At 50.5% G+C, this 23169-nt stretch overlaps 2 protein-coding genes across 2 annotated transcripts; one reads left to right on the top strand and one right to left on the bottom strand.

Moving 5' to 3' along the window:
- Positions 1-945: 945 nt before the first annotated feature.
- LOC150066016 (uncharacterized) lies at positions 946-2358 on the top strand. Its single transcript, XM_090330757.1, has 2 exons — positions 946-1297; positions 2005-2358. Exons 1-2 carry the CDS (start codon positions 977-979, stop codon positions 2083-2085), a joined length of 402 nt encoding a protein of 133 aa, XP_090186883.1. The 5' UTR covers positions 946-976; the 3' UTR covers positions 2086-2358.
- A 2027-nt stretch (positions 2359-4385) lies between these two features.
- Urm1 (ubiquitin related modifier 1) lies at positions 4386-22333 on the bottom strand. The gene is made up of 5 exons (XM_090330756.1): positions 22269-22333; positions 17680-17750; positions 6205-6286; positions 4917-4965; positions 4386-4548 (listed from the first exon to the last, which is right to left on the bottom strand). The coding sequence occupies exons 1-5, from the start codon at positions 22301-22303 to the stop codon at positions 4480-4482; spliced, it is 306 nt and encodes a 101-aa protein (XP_090186882.1). The 5' UTR covers positions 22304-22333; the 3' UTR covers positions 4386-4479.
- Positions 22334-23169: the final 836 nt, after the last annotated feature.

The raw sequence follows: 23169 nt of genomic DNA, 5'->3' as shown, positions 1-23169 counted from the left end.
TCAGGCAGATGAATGCAGTTCAGCTGGGCACCATGGCAAGGCTACCCTGAGGTTGTGAGAATAGGGAGCATTGCAGGGCAAGGCAGTAGAAGGTAGAGGAAGGGGTGCCCCTTCCACTGTGATATGCACTGGAGAAGTCAGGCTAAACTCTGGGGATGAGCATCAGGGTACGTGGGGTCAATGAGTAAAGAGAATCTTCTCTGTGCCAGACCTGGCTAGATGGGGAGGGAGGGTGCACCAGAGCTTCCAATGCCTCAGTTCTCCTGGATGGGTGGGCAGTCCAAAGGAGAGACAATGAGGAGACAAGCATCAATAGATTCCACACTCCTCTCACATCCACCTGCTCCCCCCACCCCTGCTGCTAGGGCAGGAGTCTGGGAATCAAGCTCTGGTCCTTGGTGGGGGGAGGGAGGGGATGAGACATCCAGACCCCTCCTGGAGGTGTGGTCTCTGGAGATGGCATCCTCAGCCTGGGGGTTGTAACTGCACCCTCCCTCCCTCCCTCATTTTTCAGCATAACCCTCTAAGGGGTGACCCTGTGACTTCCAGACTGTCCCCCTCACCCTTCTGAGAAACACCTGGACAGAGAGGCTTAAATAAGGGAGCGCTAGGGGTCATAGATTACATGGAACTGGGGGGAAGAGGCTGAGCCCCCAAATACTCTGGGTTCCCCTGGGCACTCTTGGGGCACTCCGCCAAGGCCAGGATCCTGAGTCAGGTCCACAGAGTGCAGGCCGAGATGTGGGTGCCTGGTCCAGGAGGGAGGGGGCGATGGGCAGAGGGGTCAGGCCAAGGGAGCAGGCGGGGCATCGGAGCGGAGGGCGCAAGTGGGGGTGGGAGGGCGAGGGGTCCGGCTGGTGCAGGGGGAGGCGGCCCCCAGGGAGGGGCACGCTATGTCTTTAAGAGCTGCCTGAGCGCAGGTTGCAGCTGCCTGGCCAGCCCGGGAGACAGCAGAGATTCATTACCCGCCGACACAATGACCATTGATGGCCCCGTGGCGTTATTCAAACCCAGTACCAATTGCAGCCGAGCCCCTTTCTCCGCGCCAGGCCCGTATTGTTGCAGCGGCCCACTAAAAGCCCGCCCCGGCCCCGGGCCGCCAGAGGCTCCGCTCAGCTCCGGCGCTGCGCCTCGCCGGCCGCAGGCTCCCAGCCCGGCTCCCTGGGCGCTGCAGGTGACCCGGCGGCGCATTCCAGCGCTCCCGGGACGCTCCGGCAGCCGCCGCGGGGCCACCCGCCCGCCACCGCCGGCACCCAGCCGGGACTCAGCCACCGGGAAGCGGAGAGCGCCCAAGCCGGTGCGTGCGCAGGGCTGGGAGGGCGCGGGGGGCTCGCGAGCCCGGCAACTGGGACTCCACGACCGGAAACGTGACCGGCCTCCGCGAGCCCAGGCTGGGGGCAGGGAGAGAAAAATCGGGGCTCCCCGGACCTGACAGAGGTTCCCCCAGACCGGGGGGGGGGTGCAGACACAGCGCAGGCTATTCTGGGGACCCAGGCCGTGATGGAAGCAAACAGCCAGGGTCGATGGGGAGCCGGGCGCAGGCCGGGATCCGTGGCCCGGACCCGCGTGTCTGCACGCCGCCCCCGCCGCCCCGCCGCCGCGCGCCTTACCGAGGGCTGAGGTCTGCGGGTGATCCGCCGCGCAGCTCGGAGATCCCCAGCGTCCACGGGGCGCCTCGCTGGAAACCGGAGACCTGGGTCCTGAACTCAGGGGCTTCGCCACTGATTGTCCAAACGCAATTCTTGTACGAGTCTGCGGCCAACCGAGAATTGTGGCTGGACATCTGTGGCTGAGCTCCGAGCGCGGCGGGGGCGGGGGCCGCAGACCCCGGGGCGGAGGGCGACGACGGCTGGTCCTGGCGCCCGGATCATGGCCCCAAGCCGGGCGCAAAGGAGGGACGAGGTCGCGGCCATCCGTGCTCCATCCTCAGCTCTCCTCCTCCTCCTGGGCGGGGGGGTCCTCCGGTCGATCGCATCGATTTTCCCCTTTTCAAAATCCGGCCAGAGCGAGGCGAGCCCACAGCGGCGGGAGCCGACGCGGTCCGCGGAGCGCGGCGGGAACCCGGGGTGCAGCGGACGTCCCTAGAATACCCTCGCCAACTCGATTCGAATTTGCTCTAAACGACCCCCGACCAACACCCCCCCTGCCCCCCAACAACAAAACCTTAATGAACCCTTAGACCCCAAACCAACCGACTCCTCCCAGCAAGCGTCTACCGACAGACACGGATGGGCTGCCCTCGTTCTAGCGCTCGCCGCCGCACGGAGAAGCTGGGGACGACGCGCTCCGGCCGGGCAACTGCGGCAGCTTTGGGAACGGGCTTGAACTAACGAACCCTTCACATTAAAGAAAAATCTTCCGGCGATGGCGGGTTTTACTTATTCGTTTATTTTCTCTCAAAACAGAGGCCAGGAGTTGCGCGGGAGGGGACTATTGGGGCTGGGGGGAGTCACCTGTTCTTGGCCCCTTGGGATGGGGGACCTGCACTGATGGGGAGCGCCGTTGCCCGGGCGCTGGCACGGGCTGTGGGGAAAGCCGGGCTCTCCCAGCCGGGCTTCTACTGGCCAGCATGGATGGGGTACTATCGGGGTAGGGATGTCCCACATCTACAACCTTCACTCCAATCCCTTGCGGGCAGAGGAAGGAATCTTAGCTGCCCTCCTTTGCCAGATCCTGGAATCCCCGAGTGGGAGAAATGGGCCATTTAAGCAGTTCAGGAGTTGGGGTTGGGGGCAGACCTCATGGGGACAGGCTGAACCTCTAAAACTGAGGCCGATGGGGCTGTTACAAGTCTCTTGCTCTGTTCTCGAATACAGAGACCCAACCTCCGCACCGAGCAAGGACCTGGTCATACAGCCTCTCTGGGCTTTAATTTCATAAAGCCTCACGGGCTTTAATTTGCTCCCAGCTGGGTCCTTATGACCCCAACATGGCTACTATACACACATGCCCAAAGGGCCTCCACCGCAGCAGTGCTGGGAAGAAGCTCATGGCCAGGGGTCATTTATCCTCTAAGAGAACCAGTGTACAACCCTTCCAAACGCTCCTGTGACATTATTTATCACTCTGTCTTCAAAGGGTGAGAAACTCCACCTAAAATTACTGACTTTTATGGACACCAGGATGATGCCAGCATCTCAATTCTTCTGAGATCTCTCCCTTTAGTAAAGCTCCTTTTCTCCAGGTCCCAGAAGGAAAAGAAGGCTGAGAAATCTTATCTATGCCAGCCTCATTCTGCATGCTAGGACTGCTGGCCTGCAGCTAGCAGGACCAAGTCCAGCCTTGGGCAGACTGGTGGGGATGTGTCCTAGGACCCAGACCAGCCAGCCTGGGTCTGCACCCACTTTCCAGATGGCCATACTGGACTACTCTCTTCATAAGGGCAATCGACACTTTAGCCTTTTAGGTGAAGGGCAGCTCTGAGAACCCCAGGCTCTGATAGATTTCAGAGCCCATGTGTCCACGGCAGCAAAAATATAGGGGGCCACCATTCGTTTCTGAGGATGAAGTTCCAAGAAAGACTAGTAAACAACCTAGTCTTTTATTTGCCCAAGGCCAGCTGTTCCACTGAGACCCCCAGCTTTGCAGAAGGGATAGAGGAAGGAAGGGCAAACCACTTTGCCCATCAAGGAGGGACTGTTTGCTCCCACCCTGCTTCCTTCAGAAAATGGGAAGATAAAGTCTACATTTATGCTGTCAAGTCCCTCCCCCAGGCTTAAGAGACTATAAAAGTTGTTGCAGAAGAGGAAACTGAGGTATCCCAACCCTTGGGCCCCTACTGGTCATTCAAAAGTTGGGCTACTCCCTCCTGTACCCAATTGTAGGCTGCCTAGGGAAGGTCTTGGGAGCCCATCTGGTGGCTTGGGAGGGGGCAGTCAGGGTCAAGTGCTGGAGGAGAGCAGGAGGAGGGGTGTGGCTGGCAGCTGCTGGGTGAGGGGAGAGGGTCAGCACTGAATAGGGAACCCCAGCTGGAGTTCCATAATGATATCAGTGGGGGACAAGCTGTCCTCCGCTGTCCAGATGGGGAAACTGAGGCGGAGACTCCTCCAATCTTTGAGAAGGTAGGACCTGCCATCAGTGATTCTAGTCCATTTATTTTCCCTATGAAGATGGCTGGGGGTGGGGGGGAGCGGCCTTGTCTGCAGTCACTCAGCACTCAGATTAAGACACAGAGTGGAAGGCAGCTGAGTCACCTGGGAATGAGGCCCCCTCTACTCATGATGTACCAGAGGAGTGCCCTCCCCCATCGCAGCTGCCAGAGGAAGGCTGGGCTCAGGGCTGCCTGCCCCCCTCCCCCCTCACGTGCCCTGTAGAGAAGAGCTCATTTTAGCACCTGGCCTCTTTTTCCCTGCCTGGAGGGCGATCAGGGGATACAGGGAGGGAAGAAGCAGGCAAGGGGGACGGGAGGCCAGGAAGTAGGGCCCAAGGTATGTGTGGTTGGTTCTTCCCTCACAAGGGTGCCCAAGCTGAGAGGGGCCCTCAGCCACCATGCAGCGTGGAGATGAAGAGGACGCTGTCCTGGTCCTGCAGCTGGTAGTCTAGCTCCCCCTGAGGCAGGAGAGAGGAGCAGAGGCCATCAGGGTAGGGCCCTAGCTTTTCTCCCCCATGTGGGGAGAGCTGGGTGCTCTGGGAGAGAAGAGACTCAACCAGAAAAACAGGGCCTCTCCACATCAGCTTAAATCTCCCAGAGAGGTGGGGGGTGGGGGGGAGGAGGGAGGGAGGGAAGAAAAGAGGGAGGGAGCCCCACTTCTTCTGCAGCCAGTCCCTCCCCACTTGCAATGGGAGACTTAAGTAGCCTCAATTTAGGGGCCAGAGTAGGGCAGAGATTTGTCAGCTACCCTTTTTGGGCCTAATAAGAGACCCCCTGTTTTTCCACTGAGGTAAGGAGGCAGGGAGGTGTCCCTCGAGGTACTGACCAGAAGTTCCCAGTCGGCATCGTTAATCAGCACCAGAATTCCTGGCCGCCTGTGGGGAAGAGGAGGAGGGTGGGGAAGGCATGAAGGTGAGGGGTGGGCTGGGCTGCAGGAGAGTGGTGCAAGCCTTGCCACCTAGGATTCTGGTGAAAGATTTCCTAGGAAGTTGAGGCCCCAGACTGCAAGGGCAGGAAACCAGGTCAAATAGTCATGGGCTTTGGGGCCAGGGAGAAAATGAAGCAAAGAGATCAGTACCACCATGGGACCCTGGGAAAGTCATTTGAGGTAGCTGGACCTCCATGTCTCCAACTGAAAACGGTGCCAAGTTCAGTGCCTTTCCACGGCTCTGACTAAGGGTTCATAAAAGGCAGTGAGTTTAGGACTTACTTGCCTTCCTGACCATCCCCAATAAGTGGTGGTGAAGCCCTACTCCCCAGGGTCTAATTTTACTCTTAGGCCATGAAACAAGTACTTTGGCTTCTGGGCCTGGGATGGCTGGCCAGGACACTGAGCCACAGAATACTTAAAGAGCAGTGAAGCCAATGGAAGGCAGGCCCGATTTCTGCTGGCAATGGTCCACAGAGTCCTGGTGTCTTCCCAGGTTGTCCCTGGAACTGCCACACTAAGTCTGAGCACAGGCTGGATGGCAGCCTCACCCCTAGGGCCTTGGGTGGCCTGTGTTGCCCACCTCTTTTGTCCAGGAACTCTGTTTAGGAGGAAAGTGACTTCCTGGCATATGGAAGCTGGATGCGTGCTAGGAGGCTGGACTGGGCCGGTTGGAGGAGCTTTGTGCTTCTACTGGAAAGTAGGGGAGTACAGGAGCCTGAGCACATGTCCTGCAACCAGCCACTTGCTGGAATCCCAGGTCTAGGTCCTTCCACACAGTTATCTACTAGCCATATGTGGATACTTAAATAACCAAATAAAACAAAATTTCCTACCTTAGTCACACTAGCAAAGAGCTAGGCAGCCTCCTACCAGACAGCAGATACAGCACATGTCTGTCACACACAAAGGCGCAGGGACCTAGCAGTCATGGGGTCAGAGAGCCCTGGGCAGCATCTAAGTCTTTGTATTTTCTGTACAGGCCCAGAGACACAAATTTCTTGCCTACCCTTCCACAGACTCATCAGGCCCCTTTCTTCTGGGCTTTTAATAAACTTCTAACAGGTCAATGAAGCAAACAAAAACCCAAAAGCAGACCTCAGACAAGGGAGAGGAAGCCCAAGGCCAGGCTCAGATATCCTGCCCTCCCTCTGCTCTCTTCAGGGAAGGAGAAACAGGGACTCACACACTGTCGCCCAGGAGGAACAGCTCTGGCTGCTCTTTCAGCAGATTCTTCTTGATCCAGACAAGGAGGTTCCGGATGTCCCCTGGGGAGGAAGACACAGAACAAACTAAAGTCAAACCTATGTGAATCCTTCCTCCTAAAGCTCTGCCTAGCCTAGAAGACTCCTAATGCCTAGAGGCTCCTAATGCCTCTTTTAGACCAGGCTGTGATGACCCTTGACCCGGTGGGTTCCCAAGGTGGAAGATAAGTTAAAAGAAGCCATTGACCAGAGCCTGGAGTGTGGCCTAGTGGTAGAGTGCTTACCTAGCATGCACGAAGCCCTGGGTTCAATTCCTTGGTATCACATACACAGAAAAAGCTGGACATAGTACTAAGTCTTAAGTGGCAGAGCACTAGCCTTGAGAGAGCTTGAAGACAGTGCCCAGGCCCTGAGTTCAAGCCCCAGGACTGGCCAAAAGAGAGAGACAGAGAGAGAGAGGGAGAGAGAGAGAGAGAGAGAGAGGCAGAGACAGAGACAGAGAGAGACAGAGAGAGAGAGAGAGAGAGAGAGAGAGAGAGAGACAGGCAGACAGACAGACAGACAGACGGAGACCAAGACCAATGATCTTCCAAAGGTCTTGAGAGACAGTGGCCCCAGCACTGCTGAAGATCACAGACTCTGGCTTTTGCACAGGGGTGGCAAATGTCAGGCCAGTGGGCCACGTATGGACTGTCCTCAATGGAATAGACACTTATTGGCTGACTGTGGCCCATCTGCCTATATTAAGAGAACACCATTAAAAAAAGCAAAGCCGGTGGCTACATCTATAATCCTAGCTACCCAGGAGGCTGAGATTTTAGGATCGTGGTTCAAAGCCAGCAATAAAGATCATGAGACTCTTATCTCCAACTAATCACTAGAAAATGGGAAGTAGAGCTGAGGCTCCAGGGATAGGGCAGTAGCCTTGAACAGAGCCCAGGCCCAGAGTTCAAGCCCCATGACCAACAAAACAAAACAAAACAAACCATTCAAAGGCTCTCTACTCCTGATAGGAAGGGACTCAGGCAAACAATAAATGGGGGAACTGTCACATCTAAAAGAATGGGATGGCTGGGGGTGTGGTCCAAAAGTGAGAAGGTACCTGCCTAGCACGTGGGATGCTTTGAGTTCTGTGTGCGCGCAGCTGGTCTGAGGTTGTCATGGTTAGGTTGTTGAGAACCCCAAAGAGCTGCTCCCACTTTTATCTCCTGACAGTCCAGCTGGAAAGGCCTTGTCTGTGCTCCTGAAGGGGGCTGCATATATTTTGCTTTGTGAGGAGGGAAAAACAATTGAGCTGATAACATCAGTTAATTTCCTCAAGCAGAGGGAGAGAAGGACCCTTAGCCATCCAGGGACACTGATGAATCACCGTTCTACTACTGTCCACTTCCAGATCCCTGTAGACGGAGGGTGGCCACCTTGAAGACGTGAGAGGTTTGGGGTTTAAAGGATCTCTCTGGCTCAGCTGAACATCAAGAGCTTGGGTTCTGGAATAGCTACCAGTCTTTTGTACTTTATGTAGTGGCTCATAGGTACCTGTCCCCAGGGTCACCTCTTCTTTCCCAGGGAGGGGTAACAGGCCCACATATGCTACAACTCAGCTCCATACATTTCTTTTTTTTTTTTTTTTTTTTGCCAGTCATGGGCTTGAGCTCAGGGCCTGAGCACTGTCCTTGGACTTTCTCAAGGCTAGAGCTCTACCACTTGAGCCTCAGCACCACTTCCGGCTTTTTGTCCATACATTTCTTGATGTCCAGGTATCTTCATTCAGTGGACCGTTCTGCCAGGGTTGCTCAAGGTCCTCTGGAGACAACAAAGGCCCCAGGGAGACAGGGAGCCTTTGACAAGCTAGCAGGGGGCTAGTTCCATCAGTGTTTCAGAAAGGGTTAGTTACAGCCTGGGGCTGGGCCTTAGCTCTTCCTGGAGTCCAGACTTCTAGCATAAAGGGAAGAGATGGGCTATCTGGACTTGGGGAGGTTATGCTCAGTTGGAATGTGTGTCTGTCTACCTTGCAGCATGCATACATACCCAGCCTTAGGCAGGGCTTGAAGGCTTTCTTCCTGGCCTTTGTGACACCCTGTCAAGAGGCAGGAAGGCTGCCAACATCCTTGGATTGTAGGCCAGCAAAGCACAGAGCCACAGGCAGAGTCCATGGACTGAGACTGCCTGCCACCTTCCAATTTCAACTCCTTGGGTTAAACGAAGCAGACAGGGAGCCTCACTCCCCTTGCTGCCTCTGTTAGTTGTAGTTCAACTCAGACTCCTGGAGGGGCTCCTCTTGAGGCTTCCCCTCGGCTTCCATCTTGGCACTGTCTGGTAGACCGCCAGCCCATACATCTTGTAGCTGCTCGATAGAACTGCCAGGGCCTGACACATTCATCAGCCAGCAGAGGCAGGCAGGGATGTGTCTGTGTACAGTGAGGGGCTAGGACGGGCCTAGCCCAGGACCACAGGCTGGGACGCCAGTACAGACACAGGACTCAGCTGAACAGTCCCAGCTCCCTCCAAAAGGAAGGCAGGTATTTCTGCTTCACTCAGGGTAGGCTTGTGGTGGGGGGGAGGGTGAGTGGTCATGTCGGGGTCATCCACGTGATGGCACCATCATGGAGTCCCAGAGGGTGGGCAGGGGGATGAGTCTGTGGCCTAGTGCTGGCTCATTTATCATCATGCTCCTATTTGCAGCCCGCTCCCACCCTAGGCCCGTTCACATTTTTGATAGCCTGTTACCATGGTGAGGCTACTGCATCACCACCGTATTGTTCCCCCATGCCAGGATTTGGGGGTGGGGAGAGATGGAACTCATGGCTCCCTTCACAGGCGGCAAGGGCCACTAGGACTGGCCTGAACACACCCCCAGGGACATCTTGCTTGGCTTACTGAGGCCCAGACAATATGCAAATAGGCTCTAAGCCAGATGGTCGGCTTCCAAAGGCACCCAGGGGAGAATGAAGGGTTAAGCAGAGTCAGGGCTTGGGGATGACTCCAAGATAGATGGGGGCTGGGGGAAGCTCCCTTTTACCTTCTGTGTCTTACTACCTTCTTGCTCTTACTGAGGGTGGCCTCCCTTCCCAGAGCCCATGCGACCATTCAGAAGACAAATATTTATTAAGCAACTACTCTGTATCAAGCACTAGGAAGATGGTGGCAAGCAAGATGGATTCAGACTACTCTCACAAAACCAAGAGAGCAGCAGGAGAGACAATACCTGTAATAAATGCTATCCTCTGTCTGGAACCAAGAAAGGCCTTTCCAAGGGTTTGAAGGATGAATAGGACGGGGGAGAGGGGGAATTAGGGACAGAAGGAAGTGCATATGGAAAGATTCAGTCAGGGTAGAACTGGTAGGTTCAAGACAGCAAGGACAGAAAAGTCAAGAAAACAGAAAGACCTCGCAGCATGAGAGGGGGTTCTGGATGCTGCTGCTCCCTGCTTTGAACCTCAGTGGTAATGACAGAGTGTGATCCTCAAGCTATGATCCCACGTTTCTCTCCCTTGAAATGCGAAACAACATCTGGTTCAAACAGATGGAATTTCCATAGTAAGGTGTGAGGCTGTGGCCCTCACATCCCCAAGATATGTGCCGAACACATGGACAACTGCAGAGTGAAAAGGGAGAAAGGGGCTAGGAGCACGACCTATAGAGTTAAGACAGTCATTCCCTAGAGGATCTTGTAAAACGAATTCTCAGAGCCTTAGCAAGCATGTATGCACTCATGCCCATGTGTGTCTTTGTTTGTGTGTGTGAGAAACAGAGACAGAGAGAGACAGAGAAGCAGAGAGAGGCAGGGGGGGAATGGGGGTAATCAGAATGCCTCATTATTCCAGGGTCTGGGGACAGAAGCTATCCTCTCTGCCCTGCCCAATGCTTTGAGCTTCTTTATGCTCTGGCACTGGTCTGGCACTCCAGTTTTGGAGAGAGGAATATATCACTAATTACACAATGTTGGGGCAGGCTGGGGTTTTCTGTGGGATCCATAACCTTCCCATCAAAAGCCAGAGGGAGTAAGGCTAGAAAAGTGGAAAAGTGGACCCACAGATGGCGACCTTCATTTTTTTTTTTTTTTGCCAGTCCTGGGCTTGAGCTCAGGACCTGAGCACTGTCCTTGGACTTTCTCAAGGTTAGAGCTCTACCACTTGAGCCTCAGCACCATTTCTGGCTTTTTGCTATGTATGTGGTACTGAGGAATTGAACCCGGGTCTTCGTGCATGCTAGGCAAGCACTCTACCACTAGGCCAAATTCCTGGACCCCATTTTTTTTTTTTTAAGATGAAATTTTGAAGGTAGGCACTGGTGGATCACACCTGTCATCCTAGCTACTCAAGAGGCTGAGATCTGAAGGATCAGGGTTTGAAGCTAGCCAGGGCAAGAACGTCAATGAGACTCTTATCCCCAATGAACCACCTAAACACTGAAATGGAGCTGTGGCTCAAAAGTGGTAGAGTGCTAGCCTTGAACAAAAAAAGCATAGGGACAGCACCAAGCCCTGAGTTCAAATTCTATGACTGACCTCAACCAAAAAAAAAAAAATAGAGATAGGGTCTCACTATATTGCTCAGGCCAGCCTTGAACCCCTACACTCAGATAACCCTCTTGTCTCAGGCATCCTGAGCGGGAATGAGCTACTCAGCATTCAGATGTGAGTGTTCTAAGACAGCAGTGGTTGGTTCATACTCTTGGGGTAATCCAGGTGAGAGAAGCATATTCCTAGGCTAGTAATGCTAGGAATGCCAGCCATGCCCATAGTACCAGGGAAGGAGACCCCTGACACACAGTCTCCAGAGCAGGAGGTCTCAGGACCTGGCCTGCTGATGTGTGGAACAGGTAGGAGTGCCTGCTGTCCTGTGGTAGTTTTGTTTTTTGTTTTGCCAATCCTGGAGCTTGAACTCATGGCCTGAGCATTGTCATTGGGCTTTCCTCAAGGCTAGCATTCTACCACTTGAGCCATAGCATCATTTCTAGCTTTTCTATGTATGTGGTATTAAGGAATCAAACTGGGGTCTTTGTGCATGGTAGGCAAACACTCTACCACACTAGGGCAAACTCCCAGCGAGGCAGAGGTTTATAAAGTCTGATTCTGGAGCCAGAAGGCCCTGTGTGGTGAGCTAGGTGGTCTTGGGTAGGCAGTCACTTCATACTCCAAAGTGTTGCTCTGAGGACTAAGGTATAATACTAGCAATGGGCCAGGAGTGTCCCACTTGACAGATGGGTGCTATGAGCTGTGTGCTCCTTGTCCTCAGGACGGCTAGAGTTCTACCTGGACGGTTACTGTATCAGAGGCACGGTGGTGTGTCCATCTTATTAAAGCTTTCCTCATGACTCCTTGCCCCAGTGGACTCTGTCCTTGTCTGGGAGACAGGGTTCCTACTGATATCATCCCTAGCCTCTTGGAACTGAGAGGGCAGAGCTCAGGGATAATACTCAGGCCCAGAGTTCAAGCCCTGTGACAAACAAAAGAAGATAATGGAATTGAGAGGGGAAAATGTAAAGGTCCCCCTTGACAGGAATTCTGATTGCAACAGATCCCCTCCACAGCCCCTCTGAACTACTAGGGGACTGGCTACTCATCTCTGGGCAGCTCTGCCAAGAGTTCTATGCTTCCAGCAAGAGGCCTATCTTCCTGGCCCTCCCTCCCACTGGACCTGCCATCCACAAGGTCTGTGCTGACAAACCAAACTCTTGCTCCCATGATGCCCTTTCCGATTTTAGAGGCACAACACACCCCAAATCTCTTCTGCCAACTGCCTCTCAGGAGGCTGAGATCTGAGGATCACAGCTGAAAGTCAGCCTGGGCAAGAAAGTGTGACACTTTCATTTCCAATTGACCACCAAAAACTGGACATGGGGACTGGGAGCTTGGCCTTGTGGTCGAGTACTTGCCTAGCATTAGAATGATGATCCTTATTGGTGTGAATGTTACAATGTATACATGTATGTGAATGTAAATGTGACTTTATCTAAGTATAACTATACCACAGTACTGTGAAACACATGTAATACTCAATAAAGAAATCTTTGGGGGCTGGGAATTTGGCCTAGTGGTTAAAGTGCTTGCCTAGCATGCACAAAGACCTGGGTTCGATTCCTTGGTACCACATACATACAAAAAGCCAGAAGTGGTGTTGAGGCTCAAGTGGGAGCTCTAGCCTTGAGAAAGTCCAAGGACAGTGCTCAGGCCCTGAGCCCAAGCCCAGGACTGGCAAAAAAAAAAAAAAAAAAAAAAAGAAATCTTTGGGGCTGGGAGCACAGCTTAGTGGGTGGAGTTTCTGCCTAGTATGCATAAATCCTGAGTACAAGCTCCAGGACTGGCAGAAAAGAGGAGAGGGGGAGAAATAAATAAATAAATTTTTTTTGGGGGGGGGTAAGCTGGAAGTGGAGCTGTGGCTCAAGTGGTAGAGCCATAGCTTTGAGTAAAAAAAAAAAAAAAACAAGGACAGTACACAGACTTTGAGTTCAAGCCCCAGGACAGGCACACGCACACAAACACATCTCTTATGTATAGTAAACTGCCCAGTCCCTACAGAGTCTCTACCATGCTCCAGGACAAGACTCTTCTGGGATCTCACCCCAGGCTGCGCTGAAAGGAAGAAAGAACTGGCAAGAGGGAATGAAGGAGCAAGAGGGTGGAGGGAACCTCCCAGGCTCCATTTACAAGTGAATGGGGTAAGAATGGAGCAGTTTGTGGGCTAAACTGGCCTCAGAAGGAGGTTTACAGATGTGCGTGGGGACGCTCCTCATTGTTTAATTAAGCAGAAAGTGGATCTTTTCAAAAGCAATTTTGCACAGGGACTGGGAAGTTGGGGGGGGGAGGTGGGGAGGGGATCAGCAAACAGGCCCAAGAACAGAGAAAGGAACAGCTGGCCCCAGAGAGGCTGTGAAATGCATGCTAAGCAGTTTAAAGAGCCCAGGAACTCCCCTCACCAGCCACCCTTTAATGTCACTGGAGCAGGAAGAGGGGCACCATGGCGATGCAGTGCTGAAGGAAAAGGGACGGGAAAGATGAGGCGCACATCTCCTGGAGCAGGCTGGAAACGGTGAAGGGACACATGCGAGCCAGCTCCCAACTGGGAACCAGTGGCTCACACTGGTCATCCTAGCTACTAGGAAGCCAAGATCTGAGGATCACTTGAAGCCAGTGAGAGCAGGAAAGTCACTAAGAATCTTAAGTCAAACTACTTGAAAACCTGAAATAGCGCTGTGGCTCAAGTGGTAGGGTTAGCCTTGAGTGAAAATGCTCAGGGACAACACCCAGGCCCTGAGTTCCAGCCCAGGACCAGCACCAAAAAACAAAAAGGCCATCTCTCACAGCTGAAATAGCCTAAGGTGGCTAGAGCAATTTGTTTTTTGTTGTTATTTTTTTCCAAAACTGGAGATATCGAAGAATCTCCCATTCTATAGGTTTTCTAGGGAAAACTCAAGCTAGCAGAAATCACTGATCTCAATGACACACTGCCAGCCTTCCCCTCTGCAGGCTTACCCCTGGCCTCATCACCCTATTCTCTGCTGGCTGGGGGGAAGCCGTCTTTTTCCCAGCCCAGATTCCACAGATTCGTAAGTTTGTGAAACTTGTCATTATAACCCATAATCTTTTGTTGTTGCATTTGTCCATTTGTTTGTGACACAGTTTCTCTCATTAGTAGCTTAGGCTAACCTCAAACTCTGGAAATCCTTTAGTCTGGGATTACAGGCATGTGTGGCATACCCAGCTACTATCCATAATTTTAGACTGCTGCCATTTTGGCTGAAATGGTAACTCCTGGACTGGGAAAACTGCCATGTGACAGATCTGGGCATAGGTTTGGGGGGAGTAGGGCTTTTCCAGCAGCATTAGAGCCCTACTGGGTTCATGTGTGTCAGGATATAATTTGCAGCTGCCAACAGCTCTAGGCTGCTGTGACTTATACCTGTGGGTAGAACAGGGCATAAATGGGAACCAAGAATAGAGATCCAAAGCCAAGGGCACAAAAACTAAGCAACTAGGCGAATTGCCTTCTGTCCTGGGACCCTTCTATTCCAAAGGAAAAAAGCCTTTATCATTCTATGCAACACGCAGGATAAAGAGTCACAAACTTAGGTCTCTAGTTTCCCTACTCTGGTTCTAGACAGGTCTTGCTCTCCTGACTTCTCTGCCTCTGTTTCTCTCTGAGGTTTTGTTTCCTTGATAAGGTATCTATTAGAGTCATTAGGAAAACTGAACTATGTGAATGAATACAAGTATAAAAACTGGAAAATTAGCGGGGAGTGTGGCCTAGCGATAGAGTGCTTGCCTAGCATGCGCAGAGACCTGGGTTTGATTCCTCACTACTACATACATAGAAAAAAGCCAGGAATGGCTCAAGTGGTAGAACTCTAACCTTGAGAAAGCCCAAGGACATTGGTCAGGCCCTGAGTTCAAGGCCCAGGACTGGCAAAACAACAACAACAAAACAAAAACAAAAACTGGAAAATGAGTAATGAGTAGGGGATGATAGGGTGAAGTGAGAAGCCTTTTAGGACAAACAATGCTGGATTAGTAGCACAGTGGCAGGACAAAGGAGGCCCTGAAATCTCAGTGTAATTGTCAGGCCTGCTATTTAAAAAATTGTTTGATTGAAGACAGGTGCTAGTGCACCTATAATCCTACTTAAGAGCCTGAGATCACAGGCCAGGAGCAGAACAAGAGTGCAAACTCAGCACTGGCACAAAAACAAGCAAACACCAACTCCATGACTTTGAATGAGACCCCTGACAGCTTGTGTTTTATATACTGATGGTGTGGTACTGGGGATGGAACCTAGAGCCTTATGTCTGAGGGGCAAGTGCTTTACCACTGAGCTACATTCCCTGCCTGGCTTTAATTTTGCAAAATGAAAATATTCATAGCTATCTCCTAGGAATCTGTGGCAATGACTTGTATAACCAACTGGAGGCTTTGCCCACCATTCCAAACCCCAGGGCCTCTTCATGCCTTCAGTTCTTCATGCCTTTTTACCCTTGGGGCCTTCATAGGTGCTCAGAAGAGGCATTGTATATCTGCTCTCTCTGGGACAATTATTGGGCTACCTGCATCAGCCCTCACCTCAGCATGAGTCCCATTCAAAGCACCCCTTAATTTTCCTGCCAATCATTACAGTTTGTAATCATACAATTATCCATTTATATGTTTCCCGCTTTATTGCCTGTCACAGTTAATCCCAGTGCAGTAACAACCACACATTGGTTTTGTGAACCACTGAGTCCCGAGCAACAAGAACAGAGATTGGTACAAAGAAGGCACTCAGTTGAAGGAGGGCTGAGTTTGATACATTGTTTACATTGTGTGGAAATGTTACAATGAAACCTTCCTTGTAATGTATGCTAATAAAAAAGCTTTTTTTTTTTAAAGACTCAAAAAATAATGTTACCTGCATGAAAGAACAAGTAATTCTACTGTACCTGGCATTGGCTAGGTACTTAATAAATGACACAAGGCTAGACTTGAAAAAATAGACATAAAAACGCAAATTTATGAGGAAATAAATCATAACTTGTAATATTTGACTGCAACATCCAGGCAAGGTCTTTGGGATGAATTGTGTGTGTGTGTGTGTGTGTGTGTGTGTGTGTGTGTGTGTGTGTGTGTGTGTGTGTGTGTGTGTGTGTGTGTGTGTGTGTGTGTGTGTGTGTGTGTGTGTGTGTGTGTGTGTGTGTGTGTGTGTGTGTGTGTGTGTGTGTGTACTGGTTGTGGGCTTGAACTTAGGGTCTAGGGTCTAGGTGCTGTCCCCGAGGTTTTTTTCAGGGGTAGCGAGTGCTCTACCATTTGAGCTACAGCTCCACTTCTAGGGGTTTTTTGAGCAGCTAACTGGAGACAAGAATCTCATGGACATTGTTGCCCACGCTGGCTTTGAACCATGATCCTCAGATCCCAACCACCTGAGTAGCTAGGATTATAGTACTGGAATGAGGCTGGAATGAGGCCTCCTTAAGAGGTCTTATCTGAGACACCTTATTCTCTAATTAGGCTACAAAGGATATGTGGCCATCTGCCAAACTACCCTTCTTACCCATGGGTCTTATCCCAGGAGAAGACACAATCCCACCAGCCTGATGTTTTACCCTAGGCACCTATCTACCCCTAGCTCAAGACAAGCAGTGCCCTGGTCCTTAGCAAGTGTCCCCTTGACCTGTAAGTATGGCAGTATTTCATGACCAAGGTAGGGCCAGACATAGCTGTGGCACCCAATAAGTATTTGAATGGATAAAGGAAAAAAATAGCCCATTTTTTTCTCTTGTTCCATCTCCCTCTTCTGATCTTTCTGGTAGAAGTTATTTTTGGTTGTGCTCAGAATTGGAACCCAGGGCCTTGTGCAAGGCAGGCAGGCCTCTTGCCATTGAGCCATATCCCCAATCCCAAAATGCAAAACTTTTTTTTTTCTTTGAGACAGGATCTTGCTATGTTGTTCAGGCTACTCTTGAACTCCTAGGTTTAGACTGTCTTCCTACCTACCTCAGCTCCCAAGTAGCTAGGACTATAGGTACTTGCCAACATTTGTGGACTGGATTTTTTTCAGTCAGTCCCGAGGCTTGAACTCAGGGACTGAGCACTGTCCTTAGGCTTTCTCAAGGCTTACTGCTTTGCCACTTGAGCCACAGTGCCACTTCCGGCTTTTTCTGTATGTGGTACCAAGGAATCAAACCCAGGTCTTCATGCATGGTAGGCAAGCACTATTAACCACTAGGCCAAACTCCTGGCCCCTGGATTTTTTTTTTTTTAAACTCTAAATCTTCCTATGGGATTGGGTGTGTAGTTGAGTGGTAATTGCCTCACGCGCATGAGCTCTGGTCCCAAAGGGGAAAAATTTAAAAAGCTGCCATGTGCCAATGGCTCATGCCTATAATTCTAACTACTCAGGAGGCTGAGATCTGAAGAATGCAGTTTGAAGCTAGCCCACATTGGAACGCCTGTGAAACTCTTTTCTCCAATTAATTACCAAAAAGCCAGATGTGGTGCTATAGCTTATTTAGGTGCTGTCCCTAAGCCAAAAAGCACCCAATCCCTGAGTTCAAACCCCAAGACCAGTGCAAGGAAAAAAAAATGTTAAATCTTCCTCCAGTAACAGGAATCCATTCTCATGGTCCATTTTTTCATTCTCAGCAATGGTTGCCACCTTCATAAAAATTGTTCCTTCTGCCACTTTATAAGCACAGAAGCACATGGTAAACTTCTCTGCTTCACCGATGAAAATACTAAAGCAAAGAAGGGCAAGGCAGTCTAAAGTTCTAAGGAGTCCAAGTAGAGAATCACCACAGGAAGACTAAGCTACTCCACCTCCCTCCCACAAGCTGGCTGAGGACAAGGAGGAGCATTTTGGTGACTCTCTTCTTTTCCTTCTCTGTTGGTCAGAGAAATGTTCTTCATTCTTACTTCAACAAGGTTGAGTGATCTGTCAGACCAGACATGCCCAATGACCCCCAGAAGAGCTTATAAAGTCCATACTCACAGGGCTCCTCCCGCCCAGGCAATGTGACTTGATGCTTCTTTATTCCATCAAAAAGGAGCTCTGCACCACCTCTGCAAAGGAAGGCCAGAAAGAGACAGCTGCATGAGCTCCTGAAAGCAGGAGGTAGACTCTGAAACTGAGAACAGGACTGGTAGAGAAAAAACAACAACAACAAACAACCCAGGAGATGCCAAGGGAGATGCCAAGGTTCAAAATCACTCTGGGGACCAGATGTTGGGTACCAGTGACTGATTCTCAAACGTGAGTTCCTGATGTACTCAAGTAGGATGCACCTTCGTAGGGTAATTTTTACTCTCAAATTTGTAGCCTTTCATTTTTTACTTCATTACTCTTTTTTTGGGGGGGAGGGGGGTGTCAGTGTTAGGGCTTAAACTCAGGGCCTGGGTGCTGTCCCTGAGCTTTTTTCACTCAAGACTAGCACTGTACCCCTTTGAGCCACAGTGCCACTTACAGTTTTCTGGTGGTTAACTGGCATCACTGTGCCATGTCTAAGATGTTCTTCATCTCTTCCTCAGGCCATCCCAGAGAAAGGAGTGAGACAGACATTATTAACTTTGCTTGATGGAGGAGCAAAAAGAAGCCTAGAGAGGTTAACTTGTCCAAGTTCAGACAAAAAATGGCTGCACTGGGATTCAAAACAAAACTATTCTTGCTCAGTACCAGCAGCCTTATTTGGAAAAAGAACGGAGACTTCTCAAAGGTCAGAAAGCCCCTTGAGGGCAGACTCTGTCTCATCACTGCACCCCAGCACCTGGCCAAGAGAAGCCCGGGCATAGCAGGGCTCTTTCACTGTCCCACACAGCCTCTCTCTTTGGGTCTCATGATTCCCATAACAGACTTCAGGTTGGTCTGAACTGAGAAGGCCTTCACAGACCTCTGATGGATGTGATGCCCGCTACCCCACCACCCTCTCCCAATTCCAGAACAGTGCTGTGCTGAAGCCCACAGGGAGGCACAGGCAAGGCAAACATTGTCATGGGGGAAACATGGGAGACTGTCATCCAAACAAGGTCACGCTTTGTTGATGCAGAAATGTGGAGGGGGAGTAGAGGCCCATCTGTGGCTGTACACGGGGGCCATTTCAGCTGCAAACCCTCACAGAGCCTCCATTTATCCACTTCCAAGAGCCTCATTTTCTCCGGGGTAGGGGTTGGCACATGAAGCAGCTGGGATGGGGGAGGGCGATAGGCAGGGGGCTCAGGGCTTGGGGGTCAGAGGGATGGGAACTGGAGGCACTGGGACCCAAGCAAACAACTAAGAGTGGCCAAGGCTGGCAGTGCCAGGCTCGGAGGACACGTCTGCGTTCCCCTTTGGAAGTGGATGAAGAGAAAACCAGTCTGGCCCTGAAAATGGTCTCCAAAGGAGGGGTTGGCATCTCTATCAACACATCTGGACTGGGAGAATGTGCATGTCTAGCATCAGGAGCAATTAGGTGGAGAGGCAAACAATGGGCCTATTCTGGCCCTAGACACACCCAATGACAGATCCTCTTACATTTACAGGTTTTGCCATTCAAACTCAACCAAGGTACTTCATCTTTCCCCCATCTCCCAGTTCCTAGTGGTTATACTTGTACATACTAGTGACAGGTGTAGACATTACTATACCTCCACCTTTTCTCATTTATCTTCATCCTTTTAAAAAATAACTCATCTATACACATACATACATACATTCATACATAAACAAATACTTATTTTCAGCTGTATGTGCTGGCTTGCACCTGTAATCTTAGCTAGTCAGGAGGCTGAGATCTGAAGATCAAGGTTTAAAGCCAGCCAGGGTACAAAAGGACCAGAGACTCTTATCTCCAATTAACCTCTAAAAAACTGGGAAGTGGGTCTTGGCTCAAGGGTGGGGTGGTAGCTTTGAGCTGAAGAGCTTGAGGACAACACCAGGCCTAGAGGTAGGGCAGTAGCCTTGAGCTGAAGAGCTCAGAGACAACACCCAGGTTGAGTACAAACCCCAAGATCCGAGGGGGAAAAGAAAATATCCCTCTATCTACTAGAATACAAACTCTGCTTAAAATAGGGCCTGGCATACAGGAAGTACTTAACAAGTATTTGTCAAATGAGCATTTCTTTTATTTCCCCAATGATGCGCCAATCCTTTGCCCAACTCCAGTTTGAAAGAGAAGAAAAGGGGATTTGACATCTAGGCCTGGTTTGTCTTGGAGCTTGAACTCTGGGCCTGGGTGCTATCCCTGAGCTCAAGACTAGCTCTCTACTCGTGGAGCCTCAGTGTCACTTCCCAGAAGTACATATTTGAATCCTGTATGTCCTGATAAAATGTTCAAGGCTAAGAATAGTTCAAGATATGCCAAAATATGGCAGAACTGTTTCTTGAAAAGAGAAAGGTTCAAAGGCCTTCTATAGGGTCCATGGTAGAGCTGGTGGGACAATGAGAACTATATCTGCTGAGGAGTTAAGACAGAGGAGTCTCCAAATTCTTCCAGAATCAGTGGGGGCAGGAGGGTATAGAAATCTGCTCAGTTTCAGAGTGAAATGTGAACCATGGGTGTTAAAAAATGTAGGAAATGAAAGACCAGAAGCACAAATGTGGAAGGACATGGGCTGGGAATGTGGCTTAGTGATAGAGTACTTGCCTAGCATGCATGAAGCCCTGGGTTTGATTTTTCAGTACAGAAAAAGTGTAGTAGATACTCAGGAGGCTGAGATTTGAGAATCAAGGTTCAAAGCCAGCCTGGGCACAAAAGGACCTGAGACTCTTACCTCCAATTAACTTCTAGAAAACAGGAAGTGGGGCTTGGCTCAAGGGCAGGACGGTAGCCTTGAGCTGAAGAACTCTCAGACAATGCCCAGGCCCAAGGGTAGGACAGTAGCCTTCAGATGAAGAGCTCAGGGACAGGGCCCAGGCCAAGTTCAAGCTCCATGACCCAGGAAAAAAAAAGAAAGAAAAAGAAAAAGAAAATGTGTAGTAGATTTTGTCCTGCTTGCTAGGGACAGCTATTGCCTTTGGGGATGAAAGGCTGAAGTTAGAAAGGGGGTAATTATATTGGTTTATAAAGTCTTTAAGGCAAGGGTGTAGTTTACCTTATGATTTCCCCCACTGTTGCCAGTACAGTGTCTGGCAAACAGAAGAAATCCTTGGTGAATAGATACTATGTCTGACTCAGTGAGAGTGAAAGGCAAGTTTGCTGTGGACAAACATTAACACTGGCAGTCTGTAGGTCCTCTCTTTTCAGCTCTGCTGAGGCCTGTCAAGGCAGCAGGGATCCTCCTATTATCCCCAGGCTCAGGGAATATAACTAGACCAAGGGTCAGAGAGGCAAAATAGTCAGGAGGCTAGACCAATGTGGTTCTAATTGGATCCAAGCAACCAGACAATATCATCAATTAAAATGCACTTAACATTCATGAGACTATGCGCTTCTAAGAGACAGAAATGCTGAATACTGTAGGGCATGGACAGAGTGCTATTTATCTTTGTATCCTCGGTGTCTGGCTCATTGCCTGGCACATGGTAGGCACTCAATAAATGACTGGTGAATGAACTATCCAATGAAGGGAAAACATGAAAGAAACTGGGGGCATCCAATGAGAGAAAAGGCATTTGAACAGAAGTTTAAGGTTCCCATTCCAGACTTTGTATGTGTGTTTGTGTGTGTGCTGGTACTGGGGCTTGAACTCAGGGCCTGGGCACTGTCACTGAATTCTTTTGTTTAAGGCTAGCGCTCTATCACTTGAGACACAGTTCTATTTCCAGCTTTTAGTGGTTAATTGGATATAAGAATCACATTTTTTTTTTTTAATTTTTCTGCCCAGACTGGCTTTGAACTTTGATCCTCAGATTTCAGCCTACTGAGTAGCTAGGATTACAGGCATGATCCACGGGCACCCCCGGCTCTTCTGAAATTTTGAAACCAAGAAAAATTTTCCTGTTTGTCATGGGAAACATGTTCGCGTAAAATTTCCATCCTACTGTGCTCCTTCAGTTATTGGTTATGTGTCCTATTCCTGTACGTTTCCTTTTGTGCTTTCTCTCCCTTACCTCCATCTGACTCTAGATATGCGGGAAGCCCTCAGCATACTGACTCAAAGAGGCTCAAGTCTATTGGAAGCCCCCAAGTCTTAGGAAAGTGACAGTCCCATAGAATGTGACTACCCATTCTATGGAAAAAAAAAAAAAAAAAAAAGGCCCTAAGCACCGTCTAAGCAGGTATCTGCTGCCTGAAGAAAGAAATCAGGAGTTCAAAGGACTTCCTTTCAGAAACCCACATGCGACACAGAGGGGCCGGATCCCAAACTAGACTAGCAAAAAATCGGAGGAAAGCCAAGTGATAACTGTCATGCTTTCTGAGTCCACAGCACACAGGGGACCGCCAAGCGCCAAAGCGCACCACCCCGCCGGTTCGTGCGCCTCTATTCCTGAACATACGGCCTCGTCGCCCAGGGAGACCGAGCCTCTCAGGCACCACCAGGGCGGCAGTGCTCAGTGCGGAGCCGGAGACCTCGGCAATTTGGTCATGTCAGGACCCAAGGCAAGAGTAGACTTTGGGGTCCGACCACTTTATTACATCCCCACGGCGCCCCAGCTCAGTGACTCACCCGAACTCCACCTCCACTGACAAGGGCGCCGCCATGTTGAGGAAACCGAGCTAACAGGAAACGCCCCCACTTCCGGTGTTCCCGCCCATTTCCGGTTCCCGCCCGGCGTCTCTGGCGGAAGAGGCGGTACGTATGGACCTATCTGCCGTCGCTATTGGAGGAAAGCCTGACGGCGTCGACAGGGCGGAGTTTACTTCGCCTGTGACTTACAGACCCCGGTTGGGGAGCTAAGTGAGCGCGTGGGGTCTCCAGCATCTTCGCGACTTGACACGTTAGGGTTTTTGTTGTTGTTGTTGTTTGTGTGTTTGTTTGGCCCGTCCTGGGCTTGAACTCAGGGCCGGAGCACTGTCCTTGGGCTTTCTCAACGCTAGAGCTCTACCTCTTGAGCCTCAGCACCACTTCCAGCTTTTTCTATGTGAGTGGTACTAAGGAATCGATCCTGGGTCTTCATGCATGCTAGGCGAGCACTCTACCATTAGGGCAAACTCCTGGCCCTTCACATTTTATTTTACATTAGGTACATATTTGCCTTCAGCCAACGCTGGGCAAATCCATTTGCTTATCGATTTGAATTATAAGTGACCCCTACATCTTTATTATAAACCAGAAAGGGCTCTTCTGAGCTATCAAGTCGCTATTTGGCCACCCTATTGATGTCTTGGACATCCAACAGCTATATGTTGCATATTTATGTTCTCAGAAAGCACAAAGGAGGTTCGAGATCATAGCCTAGTATGTATGAAGCCCTGGATTCGATTCTTCCATACCACATACTCAGTACCCTTGAGCAAAAAGTGAACGTCTAAGGACAGTGGCCAAGCCCTGAGTTCTCCCCAGGACTGGCAATAAGTAAATAAATACATTTTAAAAACCCAAGGGAGGGGCCGGGAGTTTGGCCTAG

This window comes from Megascapheus bottae, chromosome 3 (genome assembly GCF_031878675.1).
Source record: "Megascapheus bottae isolate mThoBot1 chromosome 3, mThoBot2.hap1, whole genome shotgun sequence".
Lineage (NCBI taxonomy): Eukaryota > Metazoa > Chordata > Mammalia > Rodentia > Geomyidae > Megascapheus > Megascapheus bottae.
This window is presented reverse-complemented; position numbering and strand designations above follow the sequence as displayed.